Source organism: Ascaphus truei, chromosome 1, assembly GCF_040206685.1.
Source record: "Ascaphus truei isolate aAscTru1 chromosome 1, aAscTru1.hap1, whole genome shotgun sequence".
NCBI classification, from domain to species: Eukaryota; Metazoa; Chordata; class Amphibia; order Anura; family Ascaphidae; genus Ascaphus; species Ascaphus truei.
This window is the reverse complement of record NC_134483.1, coordinates 393,557,003-393,581,696: the sequence shown is the minus strand read 5'-3', so window position 1 is coordinate 393,581,696 and position 24,694 is coordinate 393,557,003. Positions and strand designations below refer to the sequence as shown.

The following is a 24,694-nucleotide window of genomic DNA, read 5'->3' as shown; positions in this document are numbered from 1 at the left end:
TACAAAGCATTTTGGTGGTCTTAAGTATGTGCTCCAGGATTCTTTCAAAATGGGGACAATAGAGGAACTTCCTGCCATTTCCATAGCTTCTCTGCATATGGGACCAATATGGGCAATGCAAAGTTAAACAGTTGCAAATGTGAGAGCATCATGACTTATTTTACATAGCTCTCCCTGCCTAGATAGTATTTAAAAGGGAAGGCCCTTCTTTGTTCCCATTGCTCAGTGCCTATACATTGTCAGAAGCTACTGTTTACATGTGTTTTTCTGCCATCGGTATTTATCTATGGAAACTAAGGAAGACTAAGAAAAAGAGAAGGAGCAATAGAGGAGGCTTATTGGGAGAGAGGGGGGGAGAGAGAGAGAGAGAGGGGGGGGGAGAGAGAGAGGGGGGGAGAGAGAGAGAGGGGGGGGAGAGAGAGGGAGAGAGAGAGGCAGAGAGGGAGAGAGGGGGAGAAAGAAGGGGGAGGCACTATAACCTTGTCTTCTGTGATCATTAACCTTGCTGGGTTATGCAGCAAACACTTCACTCTGGGTTGACTTAGTTGAAAGACTGATACTCAGGCAGAATATCTCAAAGGATTGACCCCTTTGCGGCTTATCTTGTGCGGATATACTCCGCCTAAACTGCATCATGGATTTCCAAAAATTATTTTTTGCATTATTTTTCATCACGATGAGCCTGCTGCTTATTAATGGACAAAGACCAGGTATGAACTTCTTACCCTTTTCTTTATTGTGAACAAATATGTGTATACAGCACATCTCAACATCTCTGCTTGTACGGTGACTATTTGATGTACAGTAGTGTGTAAAGTTTATACTGTCTTGATAAACCTTTGAGAGCCTTCTTCATCAAGTGAAATACATAAATAATTGAAGGAGATATTTCATGTGTGATTAGCTAAACTGCTGGAAGTTTAATTTGATGATGTCCTCCATGGTACTGAAGCAATACGAGAGAAGTAAGGATTCCGTGTTTCTGATTAGTATTATCCACAAGCCTGATATTACAAACTCCCCAGGCAGAGAGGCGGATTCACTGTGTATTCTCATTGATCAAATCAGAGCTGCGGTAGAGTTACATTGTAACCTGAACAGGTCAGCGACCCGCACACTTTGTTACATTTGACATGGTTAGGGAATGGAAAGCACATTTAAACAACTAGGGAGTCATAGGATTGTGGCATCATATTGTGTACATAAAAGGTTAAATATTTACTGCTATTACGGTCATGCTGTGTGCTAGTCAGGGATAGCCTGTAACACCCACATACCTCCCAGATGCCATACAAGTCATTTTCCTGATAGGGCTTAAATATAGTTTCTGGGCTATGTTAAGTGCAATGCTAGAGCTTTAAATAGGATTGGCAACTAACTCTGTCGAAGTAATCATTATCTAGGTAATATTTCGTTTTACATTTCAATATTTCTTTTAAAGGTTTCCAAACCTTTCCAGATGTTAAAATAAACTAAATAATAATAGAATGACAATCTGGCTTGTACCTAATCGCTTCACTGCTAGACGAGTTTGAAAGGCACAGTAAAACAAATGTGATACAGTACATAACTGTATTGCTGGCACAAAAAGGTTAAAAGAAGATCTGCTATGGATTTGCTAAGGATTTATAGCAGTTCTACAGTGGAAAGTTTTGTATGGTGGCAAAATAGGAGCAGATGTATCCCAATATGGTGCCTATGTACAATTTGCTTTGTGCATATAAATGTTAACACTAAAAGTAGTACAAACCTTCATAAAATGTGCATCGTATGTATGAAAACTTCATGCATATGACGCATCATTTGTTGTTTGAAATGAATAGTGCTGTTTTGCGCCATGTTGAATACCTGATTGATACAATTTAAATCAACCTAATTGTTTGTATTTTATATTTGCACTCAGTGTTAGTAAACATCCATTACTATTGTAATATTATTTATTGTAGCCACGCTATAAAAATAATACATTTTGTTAACCTATATAACTAATAACAGACTTTTTAGGTTTGACGCCAAGTAGAACATGGCAGACTATTTTCACGCACTTCATACTTTTTATTGGCGCCCACATTTTTTTGTTTAACATACCATTAATATTTGTACGCCTATCGCAGTCCATTTCGGGGGGTCAAAAAAAAAAAGATAAACTAATTTTTGATGCTGATGACGCCGATAGAACATGTAGGTTAGTATATAGGCGCACACAATTTAAAATTACATTTCCATGTGCTAATTTTGCGTCAAGAAAAGCAGTTTGCAACGCTCGGTACAAAGAGCCTTCATATTTCCAATTGAGAGTAATGTAGCAATGAATTTGATAAATCAGATGCATATGATTCCCTGGTGAAACTGTACAAACCTTAATTGAGACGCCCATCAGGGAAATATTGCACCAGTCAGAGCTGTGTGCAGCTTTCTGCTGCAAAATAAGCTCCAACCGTATGCCTTTTTTTGAATTTTTTTTTTATATAAATAATTAGGAAAACATGTTGTTATTAACAAATAAGACCCAAGAGGGGTCAAAAGGAATCCTACTAATTGCACTCGCTGAGAAATGACCATATGGTCGCTTCCCACTACTTCTCTGCCAGTGCAATTAGTAGGATTTTTTTTGACCCCTCTTGGGTCTTATTTGTTAATAATGATATGTTCTTAATACATGCACCCTAATTATTTTTATAGTACTACTGTAGTATTAGGCTGAGCGGTCGGGTCACTATATTATCTATACAGGAAAACACGTTAGCAAGCTTAAAAGACTCAAACCCACAAAGTTATATATTTATCAGTACCAACTGAGAATGTGACCTCAGATATATACGAAAACAAGGCCCAATGCACACATCCACTATGGCAAATGATGTAAATGCTCCCGAACATTTCTTCCTTTATTCATGCCAACGTTTCAGTGTACTTTCCATTGCTATGTCCTGATGAACGTGCGGCAAGATCACAGAAACGCTGGCATTAATAACGGAACAAATGTTAGCAAGCATTTTTAAGTCTGGTGTGCTATATTATATATATATGGATATGGAGATATATATATATATATATCCATCCATATACATACAGTTATGATAGCAGCTGCAGCATCTGCCAATGAAAGCTCCCAGCAACGATGAAAGTGGAGGCTTAAAGCACTTATTTGTGAGTAAGGTGTGTTCCACTTATTGTGAGTAAGGTGTGTTCCACGTATTGTGAGTAAGATGTGTTCCACGTATTGTGAGTAAGGTGTGTTCCGCTTATTGTGAGTAAAGTGTGTTCCACATATTGCAAGTAAGGTGTGTTCCACGTATTGTAAGGTGTGTGCCACTTTTTGGGAGTAAGGTGTGCGCCACATATTGTGAGTAAGGTATGTTTCACTTATTGTAAGTAGGGTGTGCGCCACTTATTGTGAGTAAGGTGTGTAACACGTACAGTATTGTGAATAAGGTGCACCACTTATTGTGAGTAAGGTGTGTTCCATTTATTGCGAGTAGGGTGTGCGCCACTTATTGTAATGTGTGCGCCACTTATTGTGAGTAGGCTGTGTGTTCACGTATTGTGAGTAAGGTGTGCGCCACTTATTGTGAGTAGTGTTTGCGCCACTTATTGTGAGTAAGGTGTGTTCCACGTATTGTGAGTAGGATGCATGCCACTTATTGTGAGTAGGGTGTGTGTCACTTATTGTGAGTAAGATGTGTTCCACGTATTGTCAGCAAGGTGTGTTTCACGTATTGTGAGTAAGGAGTGTTCCACATATTGTGAGTAGTGTGTGTGCGCCACTTATTGTGAGTAAGGTACGCGCCACTTATTGTGAGTAAGGTGTGTTCCACAATAAGTAAGGTTTACAATACTCACAATACATGGAACACACCTTACTCACAATACGTGGAACACACCTTACTCACAATAAGTGGCGTGCACACTACTTACAATATGTGGAACACAGCCTACTCACAATATGTGGAACACAGCCTACTCACAATAAGTGGTGCACACCTTACAATAAGTAGCACACACTCTAATCACAATACGTGGAACAATCCTAACTCACAATAAGTGGTGCACACCTTAGTCACAATACGTGGAACACACCTTACTCACACCACTTATTGTGAGTAGGCTGGGTTCCACGTATTGTGAGTAGGGTGTTCACTACTTTGGGGGGGGGTTGGGGAGACGCTGCTGTTTTAAACCTGCTACCATGTCAGGGATGACTCAGTCGGTTCCTACTTGTATGGTGTCCTTCCATCTTCCATTACATAGAGAATAGATTAAACAAAACAATGACAAAAGGGCTCAAATGTATGTGAGCTAAAGTGCAATTAAAATAGGTTAAAAAAAATGACCTTAAAAAATGAAGAAAACTACAAAATAAAGCGTATTTGTTATCAGTTATTGAAATAAATAGAAATGTCAATCTGGTGTCAGTTTGTGTATAATACCTGTGTCTTTTCTGTATTACATAGAAATATGTCCCTTTTGTTTTTAACTGAGACTAACAGCTTTTGCTTCTCAGAGACTTTGTTGCTGGTTCATCTTGCAGTGAATGGGTTAATCAAAGTGCTATATTCTGCATAACAAAAATATAGTTAGTGATAAGTATTCAGCAAAAAAAAACAGTTTAAGGAAGAACATTACAACAATGTTCTGTGTGATGGGAGGATTTTTGATTCTTCTCGATTGCTTAACAAAGGTTCAGTAAAATACAGAATACATTTCAAATGCTGATCGCTGATCTGCACAATAGAAAGAGATCAGCATAGATTTAAATCAGTAGCTCAAAGCAGCAGCTCCCATCTGTGCTGGAACCCACCTGGCAAATGAGGATCTATTCTCACCTTTGTACATTTGAAGAAGAGACCTAGAAGGCCTTGGAAGATCACATACAACTATATCAAGAACTATCACTTTCTTCCTTTAAGGGGTATTGCAGTCTACAAAGAACTCAGACCCTTGAAAAATGGATGTCAAATAAATTCATTGGTTTTGACCCAAAACGATTGTTAAAAAAGGGATACAAAAAAGTTGCAATTATCTTCGAGTCAGATTAAATGCACACAAAGCTGCCTCCCCTTTTGAATTTTATTTCCTTTCTGCTGCTGCTTAACTTTCAATAGTACCTCACCCTTTGCAGTGGCCAGGAATCCTAGTTATTGTCTAAGAAAGAAATCTTTTGTCCGCATGCAATCTCTTAACAAAGCATTAAACAACAGAATGCAAATTGAGAAACTTTGGATAAAAAGGCAGTTTCTGGAGGTTTTTTTTTTTTAAACTCTTGGAGCCTGACCACTAACCATTAAAAGTGTCTACTGTCATTGGGGCTTAACCCACACGGTGCTGGAGGCATATGCAAATCATCACCAGTATATTTTCAGTGGGTAGGCAGCAGGGTCGCCACCACTCGGGGTTTGACCCGGAGACTACGGGTTTGAGCCACGTATCACCGGGCTACGGGTTTAACATGTAAACCTCCATGTAGCGGCATTCGGCGGCAGGTCTCCCGGCTTCCTCCGGCGTCCTCCCGGCATCTCTCCTTGCAACTCCTGTCGATATGGCTGTGCGGTGTCAAATGGCGCCACGTTGCCATGACAATGGGAATGCTACATTACGTCACAGTGTCACATGACGCCCATTGCCATGACAACGTGATGCTACGTGCCAACCCGACGTCACGCGGCGCTGCGTTCCCATGACAACGTGACGCCTTGGAGCCATAAGGCATCCAATTGTCATGGCAACTTGCCGCCGTGTGATGTTGGGACATCACGTAGCATCCCGTTGGCATATTAACAAGGCGCAATTTGACGCCGCGTAGACATATTGACAGGAGTTGCACGAGGAGATGTCGGAAGGATGCCAGGAGACACCGCCAATGCCACCGCGCTAAATGAAAAAAAAATTATCTCCGGGTTAGCCTTTAGTAGAAGGTGGCAAACCTGGTAAGCAGACATGCCTGAAACCTGCATGTAAATATTGTAATAGGATTATTATATTTGGTATACTGTAGGGTGATTTTGTACAAAGCAATTCACATTGAACACACACGGACAGTACACTAACAATATAGGGGGCTATACAATACAAATACAAATATACAAATGTAGCAAGACAAAGAAGCAAAGGTCTGTGGTGCCGGGGACAGTATCCTTCGCCATCGCGCTGCTCGTGCTTCTAAATGGGATCACCCACAGCGTTAGTCTTCCGGGGCCGCGGCCACCACAGTAGCGTGACCACGGGTGGCAGTGGCAAAGAAGATAGCTTAGCTACATCTGTAGGGGTAAAGGAGTAGTAGAAAGTAAACATACAGAAGGACCTATTTGTTCAACGTTGACACTTCCATACGAAAAACAGTAATAGTTAGTCAAGCCCAAATGTCCAAACCATCCACAAGACCTTTTTTTTTAAATGTTAAAGCTGAGTCCATAGACATTTCTCCCGTGCGGAGGCTGAGGGAAAGCGAGTGCTTTCCCTGGCCTTACTACGCACGCCATCCGGGGGCGTGTCTATGGGCGGGCCAGTGACGTCACGGAGCTGGTTCGCCCTCATTGGTTCGCCCTCCGCTCCCCTCAGCGCTGAAACTAAAAAAAAAAAAATGTGTCTGCTACGCCTCCACACGCCTGGCTGTGCAATTCTCATCTGCAATCTGCACATTTTCTATGCAAATTATGCAAAAAAAAAAATGTTACAGCTCTTCGTTAAGCTGGGAGTTTGCAGATCACCCGTAAAAGCACGGCCAGAAATCTCATTTGGGTCTTTTCGGTTCGAAATAAGCCTTTTGCTGTGGTGGAGAAGGTGAGATACATGTGAACACAACCAAGATACCAGGGAAATCTGATCATTAAAATCATTTACATTTTTTCCAGATTTAAATGAGCATATTATCCTGGTACCTCACATAAAAAGCTTGATATATTAACTCCTTTCCCAATAGATACCAAGACCTTAATAATCCTAAAACCCCTCTTTATCCTAACTATATGCATTTGCCATAAAGGTCTTACTACGTAACCGCCATGGCATACAGGGGATTATCACCTGCCATTTCCTTTCCCATTATGTTAAATAATGGTACCATTAACCAATTCAGTACCAGGAAGAATATCTAAACCCTCTCATTGAGAGCCTAGTAACCTTGCTGACACTGACTGAGTAAATTAGAAGTTTAACCTACTTATACTGTCTATGTTAAGTGCTCAAGGAACAAATCCACTTAAAAAATAATGATACAAAATAATCTAAATTATTACCCAGACTCTCTTGGAAATGATACACAGGCGGAAGCCAAAGGGTATGAGCGTTTGCACACCAGCCATCTTATCTCCCTGTATCCTATGTTTCCACTTACCTTCCTTATAGATTGCAAGCTCCCTGGGGCAGGAACCTGCTTACTGTAACACTTCATGTCAATGTTTGTTATCTTATTGTTTTCGTCCTCCAGCTCTTATCCAGTCCCACAGAATATTTTGGTGCGTTATAAATTAATGATAAGAATCGAAATGATCAAAAATGACCCTCCATATCTTCACCTCTTCATAAGCCCCCCGAAAAAAAACAAAATGCAATAGTTAAAAAAAAAAAATTGTGACTTCAAAAATCTAACCTGAGATCTCAACAGAGGACCACGTCAAATCCTCACTGGCTTCAGGATCCCGGTAATCCAAATATTTCTTCCTTTATCTTCATCAAATCTTCATAATGGACGCCCTTCCTCAATGTTTGTGTCAATGACTGAGGTAGTAGGGGAGATTGTCTGATATAAGGCCAGCCAACATCGTATACCATGTGTAAATGGGTGACGTGGTAGAGCGACCAATCAGATGGCTTGCTTTACCATGTGTTTCCCGCACTTAGTTTTACATAGGGTGTTTGGGGACATTTTTTAAACAGCAAAAACGCCAGATTTTTATTGCACCAAACTTCATGCTGTTTCGCCCCATGTTGCTTTGATGATTGGTCCCAGAGAATGGAATTCCTACCACAAAGTTCTCACATTCCAAATGGTTTGATGGGAATTATAGCCAGACAGATTTGTATACAGTAGGTAGCTAGAAGTTGACAGTCTGATAGAAATACAATTGAACTGAAGATTTCACATTGTGCATCTCAATGACGTAATTCATGTTCTTTTTCATTTCAGCAAACGCTGGCCAGCGCAGAAGGGTCAACAGACACAACTGCTTGCAGAGGAGGTGTATGCCTCTCCATTCCCGAGTCCCCTTTCCCTGAGGTATCTAACACATCACTTCTCACTTACCTGATAGCTGTTGGGCTTTTTATTTGGTCAAAAGCACATTTTGTTTTAACAAATTTCCTTTTCTTTACATACTTTATTGAGGAAGCCCCCAGCGGGTTTCTTTTTGGACAAATATAAATGTAACATCAATTTTGGTCGACTTCTTAAAAGTGAATTATACGGCTTTAGAAGTCACATATACAGTATGTGCACTGCTTGTAGCTTTAGTGCACCATGCTTTGCAGTGCAATGCAGGACCCTCCGACTTTGAAGGGCTTAAATCTGGGTCTCGATCGTTCCAAAATCTGTAAATGATTTGTGCAATCGGGCGCCAAGGGAATAAAAACATTTGGTTTCAAGTGTTGTTCGGGTAAATTGAACAGACCACAATTAAAATACTTCAAAACAAGTTTAGACATACAGTATTTTATGGAGTTGAACCATATCCAACATGGTTTGTTTGGTGTGGTTTCCCTGTGTCCATAGGAAACAGCTTTATACAATATAAACCCTGTGTATGCTTTGCTCTGTTGCATGAGAGTATTTCAGACTGTATTTCTTGTCAGCTTTGATGAAGAAGGCTTTGTCCTCCACGTAATGAGGTTATACAGAAGCGTATGTATTCGCTCTCTTCCATATTGGAGCCGCCAGCAACACTGCTGTGAAATGCACTGAGAGCCTCCGCAGGATAGAAATAGAAAAATATAGTATTGTACTTGTTAAATTTCAATTTCAATACTATTTGGGGACAACAATAACAATTCATAAAACAATCTTCCACAGCTCTTTGCCGTTTTCGATCACGGTGAGGTATATCAATGTGACAGTAATATTAGGCCAACATTTTAAGATTATATAGTATATAATACAATATCAGTAGTATTCTATATCATCTTGATATCTATAGCAGGGGGGCGCAATGTTTTCCTCTACGATCCCCTGCCTGCCCCCCCCCTCCCCTTCCTTACCTTGTCTCCAGCGTTTCTGACGCCACGACATCATGTGATGTCACGTTGCCATGGCAATGCAACATCATGTGACCCCGCGTCGCCAGAAGCCGCCGGAGACAAGGTAACGGAACTTACAGAGGCCTTGCGTGCTATCCCTAGCATTTAATTTAAATGCTTTGGGGAAGAGCCTCTGTAAGCGCCGCGCCCCCCCCCAGAAAATCTCACGCCCCCCCCGATCTTTAGTATATACAGTATATGAACTGAAGTGTTTTTTGCTCTATATACAGTATATCAAGATGATCAGTGTATTGTAGATATAGATATATATGATAATTGTGAAAGGCAGGGTTGCAGACCTGTCTAAGACATGCAAATGAGCACACAGTAATATTTCCGTTTGCTATATAGAAAACGGAAATATTACTGTGTGCTCATTTGCATGTCTTAGACAGGTCTGCAACCCTGCCTTTCACAATTATCACCCAGCACACAGCACTTCCACTGCAGCAAGGGATTCTGGGAAATGACATGCAAATGAGCACACAGTACATATAGACACAAACCTTTTAAGTAGACTAACTGTTAAACTTGAAAAGTTAAAAAAGCTGAAACATAACTTACTGCTTTAACTTTATTGCAATTATATCACATGCTTCTAAGTGGAAACATATCTTTGACACTACATTTCTTGGAAGCGTGTTAATTAGCAATCTCTGAAGCAATAACCCTAGCATATTCTTTATTACATCATATTACCGCGCACTGAAAATAACACATTCAGTGATCCCTTTGTGTCAATGAAACATTTGGATTATGTCAGGATAATTGGTTAGGTGAGATATTGGATCAAGAAATATATAATAACTCAGTCAGTGATGGAAGGAGAACAATTGAACCATACAGTAACTTCTGATTGAACTATTATATCTGCATTAATAAAGGCACTTGTTACTCTTGTATTATGCCACTTCAATGCAGTTTGATTTATTTAACTGAAGACGAGGAAATGTATCCATTTGCACTCCATATTTAAATAAGAAAGAGTTCTTGAAGGGGGGTTGCTTTTTGAAGGATTTATGCAGCAGGTACATTGTATCAATTATATTAATAATGAATATAGCAGTAACAATAATACAGATCCAAGCTACAAGGAAGTGCACGCTTTTAATCAACGCAGAGCTAAACAGTTAGGCTTATAATGACTAAACGGTGCTATGTGTTAAGCCCCAGGCCTTCGATTTCTTGTAATTATATTGAATATGCGTATGAGATTTCCCAAAGCTGTTGCACTGATCCCCGCTGAAGCCAAACAGGTGGATTATTTAGGAATGTGTTGTTTCTTGGAAGAGCAGGTGAATCCGCTAAAATGACGACAACCACCAACATAAAAAGAAGTGGGAACACAAGTTAGTTTTGATGCATTGCTCCATTTTCTGTTTGCGTCAAATGCAAGAGTGTTTCTTACGCAAATTGTTGGCCAGAAAAGATGACAGCCCTTCAGACATGGTGAGTCCTATTGACGCAAATACAGGCTTAAAAAAAAGAGCAAAACAGAGTTTGATGGATCTCATTATAGTTTGTGTCATGTAACTCCTCATATTGACTCTCCAAATCATAAATAATTTAATAATAAAACAAGTGATAGACAGCACTCGAGAGATAAATAATGAGCGTGCAGGGTGCTATGGGACCTACGGGACCCTAATTCCCCTAAATCATATATAAAATATACAAAGGCGTCCCAGCACTCACTGTCTATAAAGAAAAGCTCTACTACAAGAGTATGTCTGAAATATGCAATAAGTTTTAATGAGAACACAAGGAAAGCGCTTGTCAGTAGCAGAGACACAGAGGAGCAGTGACTCAGCAAAGGACGGTTTGCTTTCTTGACTTGCACATATTGCTTTATCTTGGACTCCTTTTGCTGTTTCTCAATTATTGCTGGATTGCTACTTCTGTGTTGCTAATAACCTTGCCTGATCTCATATACTGTACTGTTGATCCTTATTATAGGACATTTAAGTGTTGACAGGGGGTCTTTACTGGATCTTGATTGCTTTACTGTATCTGTATTACCAATAGCCTTACCTGATCAGATATTCAGTTGTTCCTTATTGTAGAACAGGGCACATTGTATATAGGGGAGTGAGGATATAGGGAAGTACCTCTGGGTCCCTTTCGATCAGAGGGAAAGGGTTTGAGAAAGAGATTAGTACCTCGAAAAGCTCTTTGCCCCCCTTACATACCCTCCTCCTTTTAGTGTGTTTCTTTCCCCCCTTGTTTTTGTAGTGTGTTGTCACCTTGTCTTCCTTTCCCCAAGGAACAAATACAGTTACATAAATGAACAGGGTATACATTATATGCAAGACATTGCATGCACAGTGAAAGAAAATATATATATTATAGGCGTATGTAACAGTTACTGACCAGATTAAAATGTGAGAGAGCCTTAGTTTTGAAAGAACTTAAACTGCTGGTGGCTGTGAGAGTCTCCGGTAGATTGTTCCAGTTGTGGGGTGCACGGTAAGAGAAGGAGGAGCGGCCGGATACTTTTGCTGCACCTTGGGACAATGAACAGTCTTTTGGAATCAGATCTCAGATGATAAATGTTGCATGTGGTAGGGGTGAAGAGCTTGTTCAGATATATATATATTTCACTTTTTCCAATATATGTCTACTATATATAGATATATACACACACATTCTTAAATAAAAACATTTTTAGACAGGACTTATTACCAAGCACGTCCCACGAAACAGCCGATTTGATTTATATGGTACAAAATAATAAAACATGATGCATAATTCCATACAATACACCAGGAAGGAAATCGGAGTATTCCCTCGGTAAATGAGAAAACAGCCTGTCTGACTGACAGGGTGATTGGGCACGTATATAATGCATGCAGCATTAGATTGTTAAAGTCTGTCATTTCTTTATTTTTTTCCCAACTGATACATGAAACCACATAGAGAAGAAAATTGGCAAGAAGTAATTGGTTGGTTTTTTTGGAACTGCCCTGATAATCTGTTCCCTGACAATTAGAGAAGCCTAAATGACCCATCATTCTCACACCCCTGGAAACCTGCTTTTCTATGTGGTTTAGTCGCCAATTGAAAATGAGTTGGTGGCCTCATTCTTATCCCTAATGGAAACATGTCCACAGCACAAAAGAACCGCATGATTAACTAAAATTAGGCTCCTGGGAAGTCTCAGCTAAGAAGAAGTTTACAGAATGATAAATGTGAACAGGCCAGGAACACATAAATACGATCACCTTGTCAGAGGAGCTGTAAAAAACAAAACATCATGGTCAGTGACATCTAATCCTGCAATAGTGTTACACAGGCTTACAAATTAAGCATCATTTGCACATTTACAGGAAAGAGCACAAAAAAACAACTTAATGAACCATCCAAGTCACAGGTTAACCAAACCTGGTATGAATAGGGTCATTTATAAATACGTCTTTTTCATTTGTAACTCAAGATTTAACAGGGCAAGAAAATGATTACATGAGTAATCTTCATTCCACTTATGCATAATATTTACAAGTAACAAAAAAACTATAACATGTGACTGTCCGTCTTGAAGGAGCGATTGAAACGGGCCGTTTTTATTTTCTCATTTTTTTAAAACATAGTATTGAAGAATAAGGTCTCCAGAGCTGAACCCCATTATTCTCTGCTCCGGGAACCCCCTGCTTCCAGAGATACTTACCTATGGGCAAAAGACAAAAAACAAGCGCAAAACGCAAATAGTGAAGTATATCAAAACATAGTTAGTGTTAAAAAAGGGTAAGTATTCTGCGTACATCAAAACAATAGAACATAAGCATTTCGTGTAACAATACACGAGTTACCACACAGCTGGCATCAAGGTTGGCGATAGAAGGAGATTCCCCAGATAAGTGGACCTCAGCACTCTCCAGATGTCATCTGACTCCGTGGCTGTAGTTTGTCTCCAGCGTCCAGGTCGTCTCCAGATCACGTGTTGCAGGAACTCCGTTGTCGCCTCCGTAGCAGTGGTAAAGAAGTTCTTACTCCAAAAAGACACACTATGTGTGCATAGGGACAAAGTTTCTGAGTCCACTCAACAGAGTATCAATGCTCCAGGATACAGTTGCGTGTTCAGGCGTCTGTGCCTGAGAGTCCGTCAGCTGACAGTGACGTTCCGCTATGCACATACGTGTGACGTCACACAAGGGGCGTACCTCTAACGGGAGACACCTGAGCGGTATAGCAAAGATGCACGGCAAAAAAAAGGTATATCTTAATAACTAAGCAACAAGGCTATTAAAGGATAAAGGTAATAGGCATAAAAGGTACCAATAAAAGACAATAAATCTACGCGTTTCATAGCTAGATGCTACTTTTATCCTTGAAGTAGCATCTAGCTACGAAACGCGTAGGATTATTGTCTTTTATTGGTACCTTTTATGCCTATTACCTTTATCAGCCTTGTTGCTTAGTTATTAAGATATACCTTTTTTTTGCCGTGCATCTTTGCTATACCGCTCAGGTGTCTCCCGTTGGAGGTACGCCGCTTGTGTGACGTCACACATATGCGCGTAGCGGAACGTCACTGTCAGCTGACGGACTCTCAGGCACAGACGCCTGAACACGCAACTGTATCCTGGAGCATTGATACTCTGTTGAGTGGACTCAGAAACGTTGTCCCGATGCACACATAGTGTGTCTTTTTGGAGTAAGAACTTCTTTATCACTGCCACGGAGGCGACAACGGAGTTCCTGCAACACGTGATCTGGAGACGACCTGGACGCTGGTGACAAACTACAGCCACGGAGTCAGATGACATCTGGAGAGTGCTGAGGTCCACTTACCTGGGGAATCTCCTTCTATCGCCAACCTTGATGCCAGCTGTGTGGTAACTCGTGTATTGATACACTAAATGCTTATGTTCTATTGTTTTGATGTACGCAGAATACTTACCCTTTTTTAACACTAAATGTTTTGATATACTTCACTATTTGCGTTTTGCGCTTGTTTTTTGTCTTTTGTCTCTAGTTCTTGGGAGTGCTGAGCCACTCTGTCACAATAGCAGCATACGCAACATACCAACGGTTATGTATGGTTTTAAATAATTTTTTGTCACTTCCACAGTAGGGTTGTGCCTGAAACCATTGTTTGAATAAAATACAATTAAGGAGGGTTCACACTAATTAGTGGTATCACTTTTAGATATTGATCTTTTAACACAATTGGATTTTGTTTTTTGGGTTGCGCACTTAATTTTGTTTTCACTTACCTAAGGGGTTGCCGGTATCCTCTAGCAAGTTTTAAGCTCTCGCGTCACGTGGGCCAATACGGAAGCTTCACCAGATGACTTCACGGCTAACTTTTTGGCCGCTCAGAAGTTTTGAAAGGCGGCCATTATTTGAACCCTGGTAGCCGAGGCGGAGTGGCTACCGGCATCCCCTACGGAGCTATGCATCTCCGGAAGCAGGGGATCCCTGGAGTTGAAATTAATGGGGTCCTGCTTTTGAGATCCCTTGCTTCACTCCTATGGTTTGTTTAAATAAAGGAAGACAAAAAAAAAAACAGCCAGCTTAGATTGCCTCCTTAAAGAAGCAGCAATTACACCCAGGCGGGGTTATTTTTAATATGGATTTTATTTTACAGAATTTGAACTGCAGGCTCCTCTAGAGCTGAACCACACAATTCTAGCTCCTGGAATCCACTGGTTCACAAGATACCAATTTAAATGCCATTGTTTCCCTTCCCGCTAGGGAAAATGGATGCCAAATCTCGCTCGCACATTTTTAAACGACGTCAGCTAAATTTAGTGGGTTTGCGACTTTATTTTCCCCACATATTAAGACTAAAGGGCTTATCTTTACCATTTGTAGCAAACGCCAAGTAGCAGAAAATGAAATGTGTGCATCGTTATCAGAAATGTTACAGCGCTTACTCTGTATTTGTAATGAATGTTCATCACAGTATTTGTTTCCCTTCTTTCAGTCTAACCACCGTTCTGACAGGAGATTACACTGCTATTATGGTAAGATGGTTTGAACCTTGGAATATTACATTGTCAAACATAAAGCAAAATGCCCACATCAATCAGAGAACACATTACATGCATCTTTTTAAATATTATTGTTACAATCATTCCCGAACTGGCTATTTAGCAACCTGATCTCTGAAGTGTAATTTACCCCTAAAGAATGCTATGCCCTTCTCCACCTCAGACACAGATGCAAAGGTTTCTTAATAGCAGCATCATTATTCAATGTGAAATATGTTATTTGGCTAAGAAGACTGTTGGAAAATAGTTATTGTGATATAAATCAGATGCTAATTAGCAAATTATCTTAAGATAAATGGGCACGTGTTTTTGAATTTTAACAGCTTGTGCTCAGCCTAAAAAAATAACAATTTGTACCACATGAGTTAAGGACAAGAGTATAAATCACATGGTCACAGGTCAGCGAGTAATACATTATAAATGCCAAGAGAGACATGAGCTTTTTTTCTTCTCTTAAGATAACAAAATAAATGGAGCATAGCTGCAAAAGTAAAGCATCCAACCTCTTTTCAAAAAGAAATCTTTGCTATTGTTGCTTATCTTTCATTTTAAAGGGAAAACAACAAAAACTTTTTTTTTTCAGGACAATATTAAGTTGTTTACCGCAATGATGTAAGACTTCTCTGGAAGCAATAATCCCCCTGCATTAAGGGTTACCACCGCTCCTGCATTACAGGGTTAATATGAAAAGTCCCCAGTATAATATGAGATGATTCATGAATAGAAGAAGAATCGGCCTCATGAAACTCACCTGTTTTGAGATCCATTGGCAGGTTTTTGGGACCATGGATAATCTTGTTGTGCCTCAAGAATCATTAGGATAATTGTTCCATTATTCTGTGTACGACAGTTGAAAAGTCGAACTTTTTTTAAATCTAGTTTTCTACTATCTAATTATCACGGCGCAGTTATTTTCCAAGAGTTTTAGAAATAATGTCATTGTTGGTAATACAGTATACTCATTTATATAATCAACAAAGTATTTTTTTGCCGTTACTTAAAACAATACTGCATTATCCGATTTATCTTGTGTTGTTACGGCACATAAGGCCCCAGATCAAGTGATCGATTAATGCAACAGATTGCAGAGATAGGCTTCTATTTGTTCAATATCAGAATCCCTAATTGACTGATACCCTGCTTATTAAAACATTATTATCTCAAGGGCTTCCGCAATTCGATTGTAAACCTGAAAGCGATGATGAATGAGTTACCTGATCATTTAACTGATTTCAACAGAACGTATTTACCACTGACCCTCATGGAAGAGAAGTGGGAGCAACTCCGTGTCACTTGCATATGAGGGTATTTAACTTGCACTGTAAACGTCTCATACCATTAGTACAAATAAAATAGCCTACAGAAAGAAATAATTGTTTGACTAAGCACCATTGTCTGCAATTATCAGCTTCTCTCAATGAGTACACTGAGGAATGCAGCACAGGAAAACAGCACCAGCAAAATCATCTATAACAAGAGATAGGGGAGGGGGGGAACAATGCAGCAGGGTAAAAATGCTGTAGCAGGTTTGCCAAGGTGTTAATCAACTAAAAGCGATGATGACGATGCTCACAATAGAATAACGAAACAGCATAGAAGAAAAGTGGACATTTTTGAACATCTTCATATTTGAAGAAAATCATACAGATGCAGCGGCCGTTATTGAAACAAATCACGGAGCCGTTTTCATGTGCGCTGCTGTACTCCACGCGGCATTAACGCGGCCAATCGCCCCAGGCACATGTTTATCGCGGTTGCTTTGTTTGGATTTCATGGATTGTGTGCAATTAAATGCAATGAAACAAATGAATTGTAATGTGTACAGTACTGTGCTACTGTGTCAATTTCAGGCATTTAAAAGCCAGAACACTAAAATACCATTTTATGCACTCTCGTCTTAAGGCGGTACGGTTGGAAGAAATTCCGCGCCATGATATGGGTATTCAGAGGTATACACCGCGTGATTTGTTAAAATAATGGCCGCTGCATCTGTATACAATAAATAGCGTGTGTAGTCATGCACAAGTCGCACACAATAACAAGTATAGTCCTAGAGCCATTAATATATCAGCATTACGACACAATGTACAAATGAGCAAGGAAAAAAACCCACACCATCTGATTGTTTTTACAGTTGTGATGTATTGGCCGTAATAAACTTTGCATTTGTTTAAGCCTCAAGTGAGTTTAAAATGGCATTTCAGAGTCAGTTGCAAACATTTCCAGATTTTGGAAACGTAGCCATATGTTTCAAAACGAAGAAAACTGAAAATCTGTCTGCAGTGGACAACCGGGTTTTCATTCTTTTCAGGGAACACTTTAATAAAGACTATCATTGCTTTCAACCTTTTCTAAATAATATTTTAGACAAAAGTTGGGTTTTTGATGCACAAATTGTAATCTTTTAACGAACAGCCTTAAATTGCTGGTGTTTACTGTATATCGAATATACTCGCTTTTTAATCAAAAGATTGTAATTAACAAATATCGGGATTAGTTATGAAAATTATAGGAGACATTCTGATTCAGACACTAGAAAATCATTATCCAAGAAAGTCAGGGGACCGGGGGGCGTAACACCAAAGGAGAGGAGAGAAAATGGACATAGAACAGTATTGTATGGCAGTGTAGGGCTCAGTGGTGCACAGAACCTCCAATTGTCATACTCACAAACATATATGTATGGGCATTTCCAAAACTGTGGCATAAAATGTACTGGAAAAGGGTATTTTTGTGATAAATGTATTGCTTTTAAGTACCATCTGCACTATCCTGGTCTTTCTTCTTTCTCCTGGTTCCTGCAGAACTGAGTGTGTTTCCACCCACGTTCCAGTACACTTTGTGGCACAGTTTTGGAAATGCCCATACTGTACATCTCATGTACTTGTGAGTATAACAATTGGAGGTTCTGTGCACCACTGAGCCCTAAACTGCCATACAATACTGTTCTATGTCCATTTTCTCTCCCCTCCTTTGGTGTTACGCCCCCCGGTCCCCTGACTTTCTTGGATTCTGTTTGTGAAGGATATTGGAGATATATCCCGTTTCAGGGGTTTGAGTGGAGGAGTATATTATCTTTCATATATATTTTTATTCACCGATATCACATATTTCTATTTATATCTCTTGTTCACTAAGTGTATTATCACTATTTTTCTTTACTGATAGTGTCGAGCGCCACCCTTTGCTCTTTTCTATATATTAGAAAATCATTGCAGTAATAGATTTTAGCAGCTCAACATTTCTTGATACAGTATATGTAACTCAAATGACTGTTTCAGATGTCAGTGTGAAATATCATTATACAGTATTTCAATGTTATTAAAAGTTTAACCAATATCATGATATGAGTTGTTAATATTTGAAAGTATTTATATGTCCTCACACAAGCCAGTGCTCATATTTTGTTAATTTTTTTTTTTTTAGATGATTGGATGTGTTCTGTCATCCTGGAAGATACAACATTACGAAAAGGAATTCAGTGAGGGCTGGAACATGAACTTTATGGCAGAGTATTTCTGTGCTAATATTTATCTACATCACCACGGAATAGAATGTTCATCCCATAAGTTGAGAACATGAAGCAGATCCTCGCTCCTCCAGAAAGATGGACTTTTATAAAGTCCAATTGAACATACTGATCTATGAATGGACCAAGGCTTGGAACAGACCTACTGTATCAAAATGCAAGCTGGGTGCATAAGACCAATTTTGTGACCACAACAAAAGTATTATTATTTCTGTGTATCAAGCTGTGACAGAAAAACGGTACTAGATGTACAGTATTAAAGAAAAAATCCCATTGAAAGCAATAGGATTTTTTTCTCTGATCGATCTGGTTTAACTTAATTTGGCCTCAGAACTGCGCAACTTTTGTCTTGATACACAGACCACTGTGTTTTTATTGATACTCCTTAACAAATGAAGGGAGCATAACATATTTCATTGGTGCTTTTCAGTATTCAGATAAAACTTGTATAGATTGTATATAAATAAGTATTACATGTATAGCATTGTATACATGACCTCTGTTAAAGCATGCAACAAATAATGTATCAAAATGTATGATACACTACTTATTAATAGGCAATCCTATGCCATAAGACTGCGCAACCTTTTTTCCCTGTTCCCCCCTGCCTGCACTCCCCCCCTCCTCCTCGCCGGTGTTTTGTCATGCGACATTTGCCATGGTGATGCGTAGCTAGAAGCCACCGGAGTAAAGTTAAGGGACCTTACTGAGGCCTCGCGCACGCTCTCCAGCATTTAATTTAAGTGCTTTGGGAAAGAGTGCTGGGCCTCTGTAAGTGTCATGCCCCCCAGTTTGCACACCCCTCCCATAAGACACTATCCAACAACACAAGGTGTTTTATGGCATAGCAATACTGAGTAATTTGGGTCCATGTGTCTTCATTATATTACCACTATTCTTTGCTAGAGATATATACATACATACATATATATATATACACACACACACACACACACACACATATATATATATAAACATACATACATATACACACACAGCATGAAATTCCATTGATAGATTTGTCTATGGAACAGTGAAGAAAAAACGAAGCACCCAGTCCAGCTGTAGAATAGCAATGACACCAACAGGGATACGTACCAAAAATAAGCTGTTTAATGGGATCTAGACAAAGTAACAAACCTTCACCTTGATAAAGGACTGTTGAGGTCCGAAACGCGTAGGTGTGTTTGTTACTTTGTCTAGATCCCATTAAACAGCTTATTTTTGGTACGTATCCCTGTTGGTGTCATTGCTATTCTACAGCTGGACTGGGTGCTTCGTTTTTTCTTCACTGTTCCATATTCTGAGTACTTTCTACGGATGCACATTCAGCCCTGGACATTGGAACTCAATTGGACTTGCTGCTGATGGTGGATGAAGATTCCCAAGTGAGTTCGTTCCATATTGTCCCACTATATTGTTTCAAGTCATAGGATGTTTCATCTACCGGTCACCTGCTGGTGTTATTGACATTTCCTTACTGCACGATTTGTGGGTTTGTCATTACCGGGCTACATTCCTAGAGACATTATATATACTTATCCAAGGGTTGTTTTCCTGTTATATATATATATATATCTGGCTTAAGTATTGTCTTGAGAGCACCACACACATTTTTTCCAATAGATTTGTCTATGAAATGACCAATTTGACAGAGACAAAGAACACCCAAGAGATTATACTGTAAAATATTACAGTATGCATCCCAAGATTTGTGTAATTTGTGTATTCATGTTTATATATTAGTTGTACGTATATTTCTTTAAAGAAAAGATGCACTTCCAATAACATATTAATGTGTAATTGTAATAAACGTTATATCTTTTTTTTTTATGCTTTGAAGTTTCAAGGAGTCTTTTTTTTGTTATTTAAAATTGATACATTTGACACAATTTTTCCATAAAAGCAGCTTTTTTTTGCAACTTTGCTTTTATTCATCTATTAAAACAAAGCTTCTATATAATGTTTTCACGTTAATATTACACAGTACCACCTTTCCTGGCACTGGACTTGACAATACTATTCACAGATTCTCTCAAAGGTTTTCGAATACTATTTTCATTTTTGCATAATCTTTTTTGCTGTCGGTATTTGAGGTGTGAAATATTTGAACTACACAATAGGAAGGAAAGAGGTATGTTGACATCTAGAAGTTACAATTTATAAGGGATATTAGGAATTACTTTAATTGAATACATTTTTGAGCTAACTGATGTATATTCAAAATGTATGTTTGATCTGCCTATCAATATGACATTTTTTAATAGGATATCCATCTCATGGGCATTTGAGAAAATTTAGAAACAGAGAAAATAGAATGTGAATCAGGATAAGTAAATTAAAAACAAATTGTACAAGAAAGTGATAAAAAGTAACTTAGAAAATAGAACAAGTTAAAGTGTCAATACTGTATATATTGTGTCAAAACAAAGGAGACTTTAATGAATGACAAGAACACATGATTGAGCCCATGAGGAGATTTGTGGAGATGCTCCAAAAGATGAGAACAATAGTTCAACTTTAGCTATGACAGCTTAAGTAAAGATTAGATATAATAAGCAATTAAAATAAAAAAAACAATTTCACAATCTGGCCGAGTTGTAGAGGATAAAACAGACGACAGAGAAGCCCAATGCTACATCCAACATGACAGAAATACACAGTAAAATACTTATATATTCTCTTGAAAAAGGGTCATTTACCTCTATTAGGAGGGAGAAATACAGTACCACATTGGATCTATATCCAGTAGAATGAAAGGACCTACTAACTTGGGAAGTGGGGATGGGCTTAAAACCTGGGAAGGAAGAGCCACTAACCCCCAACAGCTAAACAGCTGAGAATAGGTTAACAGAATACAGGTATATTAGTATTTTCAAAAAAACAAAACTGTGCGCTACTACCTAACTACCTATAAAGTTTAAATGTATAAATATATACAGTGCAGTGACTATACCATCAATTTAGTGATAAAAAAATTATAAAAAATTAAACCACAACTCCCACAGTGAGATAATTATACATTAAATAATAAGTGCCACATAACCGTGTTGGGGATAATGGCGTCTGCAGCTGTAAACGCAGGGGTGGCTCAGCACCCCACACACACTAAGAGAATGGAAACAAAAGAAAACAGCGCACAACGCCAAATAGTGAAGCAAATTCAACAATATATTATAGAATTAAAAAGGGGGTAATATATCTGCGTACATGAAAAAAGTTGGTAAAAGGCATGTAGTGTGTATCACACTGTTTACCACTCGGCAGCTGTTAGCTGTAGATTCAGGTGCTTGCTTCCCTCTGCTGCTGCAGCTCAGTTGATTCTGGGGCAGGACGTCAGTCTTTTCACTCCCAAGGGGATTTCCCTTCATGCAACCAGGTTCAGCAGCTGGTACTGGGGCTCGGTGAAATCGCTCCTGCTTCCTGGCCGATATGAAGCTGCTCCTGTACCTCAGCAGGTGTATTCCTCTGCACAGAGGTTAAAACGCAGCTTGCTGGGGTGCCCTCAGTGTGCCACGATGCAGCAGTGGTGGATTCAATAGGGAAGTTTGAACAGTCTTACAAAGTCTCTCACAAGTGTCCAAAACAGCACACAGGATGAAATAAAAACAGGACAGGCCAACACATAGACAAAGGCCAATGTAAGCAGATATAAGGCAATAGAATGTTACATCCAACTAGTTTCCCTGAAGAAGTAGTTAATTCTACGAAACTAGTTGGATTTTGTTACGCATGTATCTACAATATAGATAAATGTATTATGTTAACAGATACATTTTCATGTAAAAACAATTACACTACTTCCAGAAAAAGTTCAGTCGTCAGTGTGCAATCTCTCCAGCAGCTTTGGGATACATTTTACCTGCAATCACAGGACTTGGTAGGTGAGGGGTAACAGTTCCAAACGTGTCTCTCTCCAATAAGTGAAACATGAGAAATGTGTTGTGATTGTGAGAAGTGATTCTGATGTACTGCATGATTATGATGAATGATTCATTCTGACTAACGGTTGTGTCTTAAAAAATAAAATTAAAAAAAAATTAGAAAATGTAGATTTTTGATAAGTGATATTTTGTTGATGTATGTGTAATCCTCTTTCCTGCTGACTAGACAGGCTACTGATGCTGTATATCACCGAGATCTGAGCCTCCGCTAACTGGGAGCCTGGGCCAACAATAGTAAATGGCAGCGTATCCACTTGCCCTAGATGTGAGATTCCCCTGGACAAGAACAATAATAACAAACCACAAGTATATGTAACAGTTTACTATATATATATATATATATATATATATATATATATATATATATATATATATATATATATATATATATATAGCAACTGTAAATATTACTGTATGTTCATTTGCATGTCTTAGACAGGTCTGCAACCCTGTCTTTCCCCATTGTCACCCAGCATACAGCGCTTCCACTGCAGCAAGGGATTCTGGGAAATGACATCCAAATGAGCACTCAGTGCCACCTTTTGTCTCAAGCTCGTATTACACAAGCAGTGGAAGTGCTGTGTGCTGGGCGATAATGGGGAAAGACAGGGTTGCAGACCTGTCTAAGACATGCAAATGAACATACAGTAATATTTACAGTTGCTATATGCTTTACTGTGGAGGGTTTTTGTCACTTTTTTTTTTACCCACCATAACCTTAATAGTATATATATATATATATATACACACACACACACACACACACACACACACGTTGGGCCTAATAACACATATGCATGAAATAACATTAGCGAACATACACACTTATATGGCAGTTATAACCTTGAATGACATATACACATATAAGAATGATATAGCTGTATACCAGTAGTTCAGAGTGCACCCACTGTGCAAGTGTCCCTTCCCCACCACCGTGTGCACCCCACACTGTGTCCAATGTACTGGACCAGTCCCTTGGTCACTTAACTTTTAGTGTCCCCAAGAAACCGACCCCCAAGGCGGGATCAGCGCCTGCAGGTACTGGTGTTGGTGCACTTTATAATAATACCTGCCGGGCGCTCCAGCACCCGGTCGCTGATACTTCGAAAAGGATCCGCAGATCCAGCGTCCTCTCTCACGAGTAGTTCCTCACTGTCAGGGTGATCTCTCACGAGGCTTGACTCCGCAATGCAGTCTGATCCCAAACTACAGTTCACCTTGTAGCTCAGGAAGATGCGGTGTCCCTGACTGCTACTATCAGTAAATGGTAAAGTCCCTATCTAGGGCTGTTCCCTGCAGTACCACAAGCTGGTGGTGACTCAGGGCCTGCGCTGGGGCCTAGGGGAATATTCTGGCCTATGCAGTGGGTCACTGACCCCCTGCACTACGCACCTCCTCTCCCCTTGCCTCCCAGCACCAACTGACACCAACTGTCTCTTTTCTCCAGCGCGCGGAATGTTTCAGAATCAGAGAGCAGAGAGTTCTGACAACCCCATTGGCTGCTGTGACCACCTGGTATCCCAACTCCCTGAGGCTCATGGGACTTTTAGTCCCACACGGAGCTTTCCCTGGTAATGGCCGACGCTGGGGGTGCTCCTATCTAAAATGGCCGCCTCTCCTGTATCACTGCGCATGCGCAACTCTATCTGTAGGGGCCGACGCAACTATCGCGCTACTGCGCATGTGCGAATCGCGCATAACATGGCAGCGCCCTGAGCCAATACCTCCGGGAGTCCCCGCGCCGTGGCCGCCCCGGCAGCTCCCACTAGCACCAGGGTAAGAAAGGGTGGTACCGGAGGACCTGGCTACATATGATATTTAATGTGGGATGATTACTTTTTTCACAAAAAATCCATCCAAAGATAGCACTGATTTCCGGTAACATTTGAAGCCTGTTTTTTTTTTTCCGTGTGTGTTTTGGTCACACCAAATCTTTTCGTTTTGTATACTCACTAATCACAAACTTTAGAAATAAAAAGGAAAAGCTACAACAAAAAAGG

The 24,694-nt window shown here is 39.7% G+C and overlaps 1 protein-coding gene across 1 annotated transcript; it reads left to right on the top strand.

Moving 5' to 3' along the window:
- The first annotated feature begins 476 nt into the window (after nucleotides 1-476).
- APELA (apelin receptor early endogenous ligand) lies at nucleotides 477-19,808 on the top strand. The gene is made up of 4 exons (XM_075612148.1): nucleotides 477-710; nucleotides 8,126-8,215; nucleotides 15,155-15,194; nucleotides 18,648-19,808. Exons 1-2 carry the CDS (start codon nucleotides 635-637, stop codon nucleotides 8,212-8,214), a joined length of 165 nt encoding a protein of 54 aa, XP_075468263.1. The 5' UTR covers nucleotides 477-634; the 3' UTR covers nucleotide 8,215; nucleotides 15,155-15,194; nucleotides 18,648-19,808.
- Nucleotides 19,809-24,694: the final 4,886 nt, after the last annotated feature.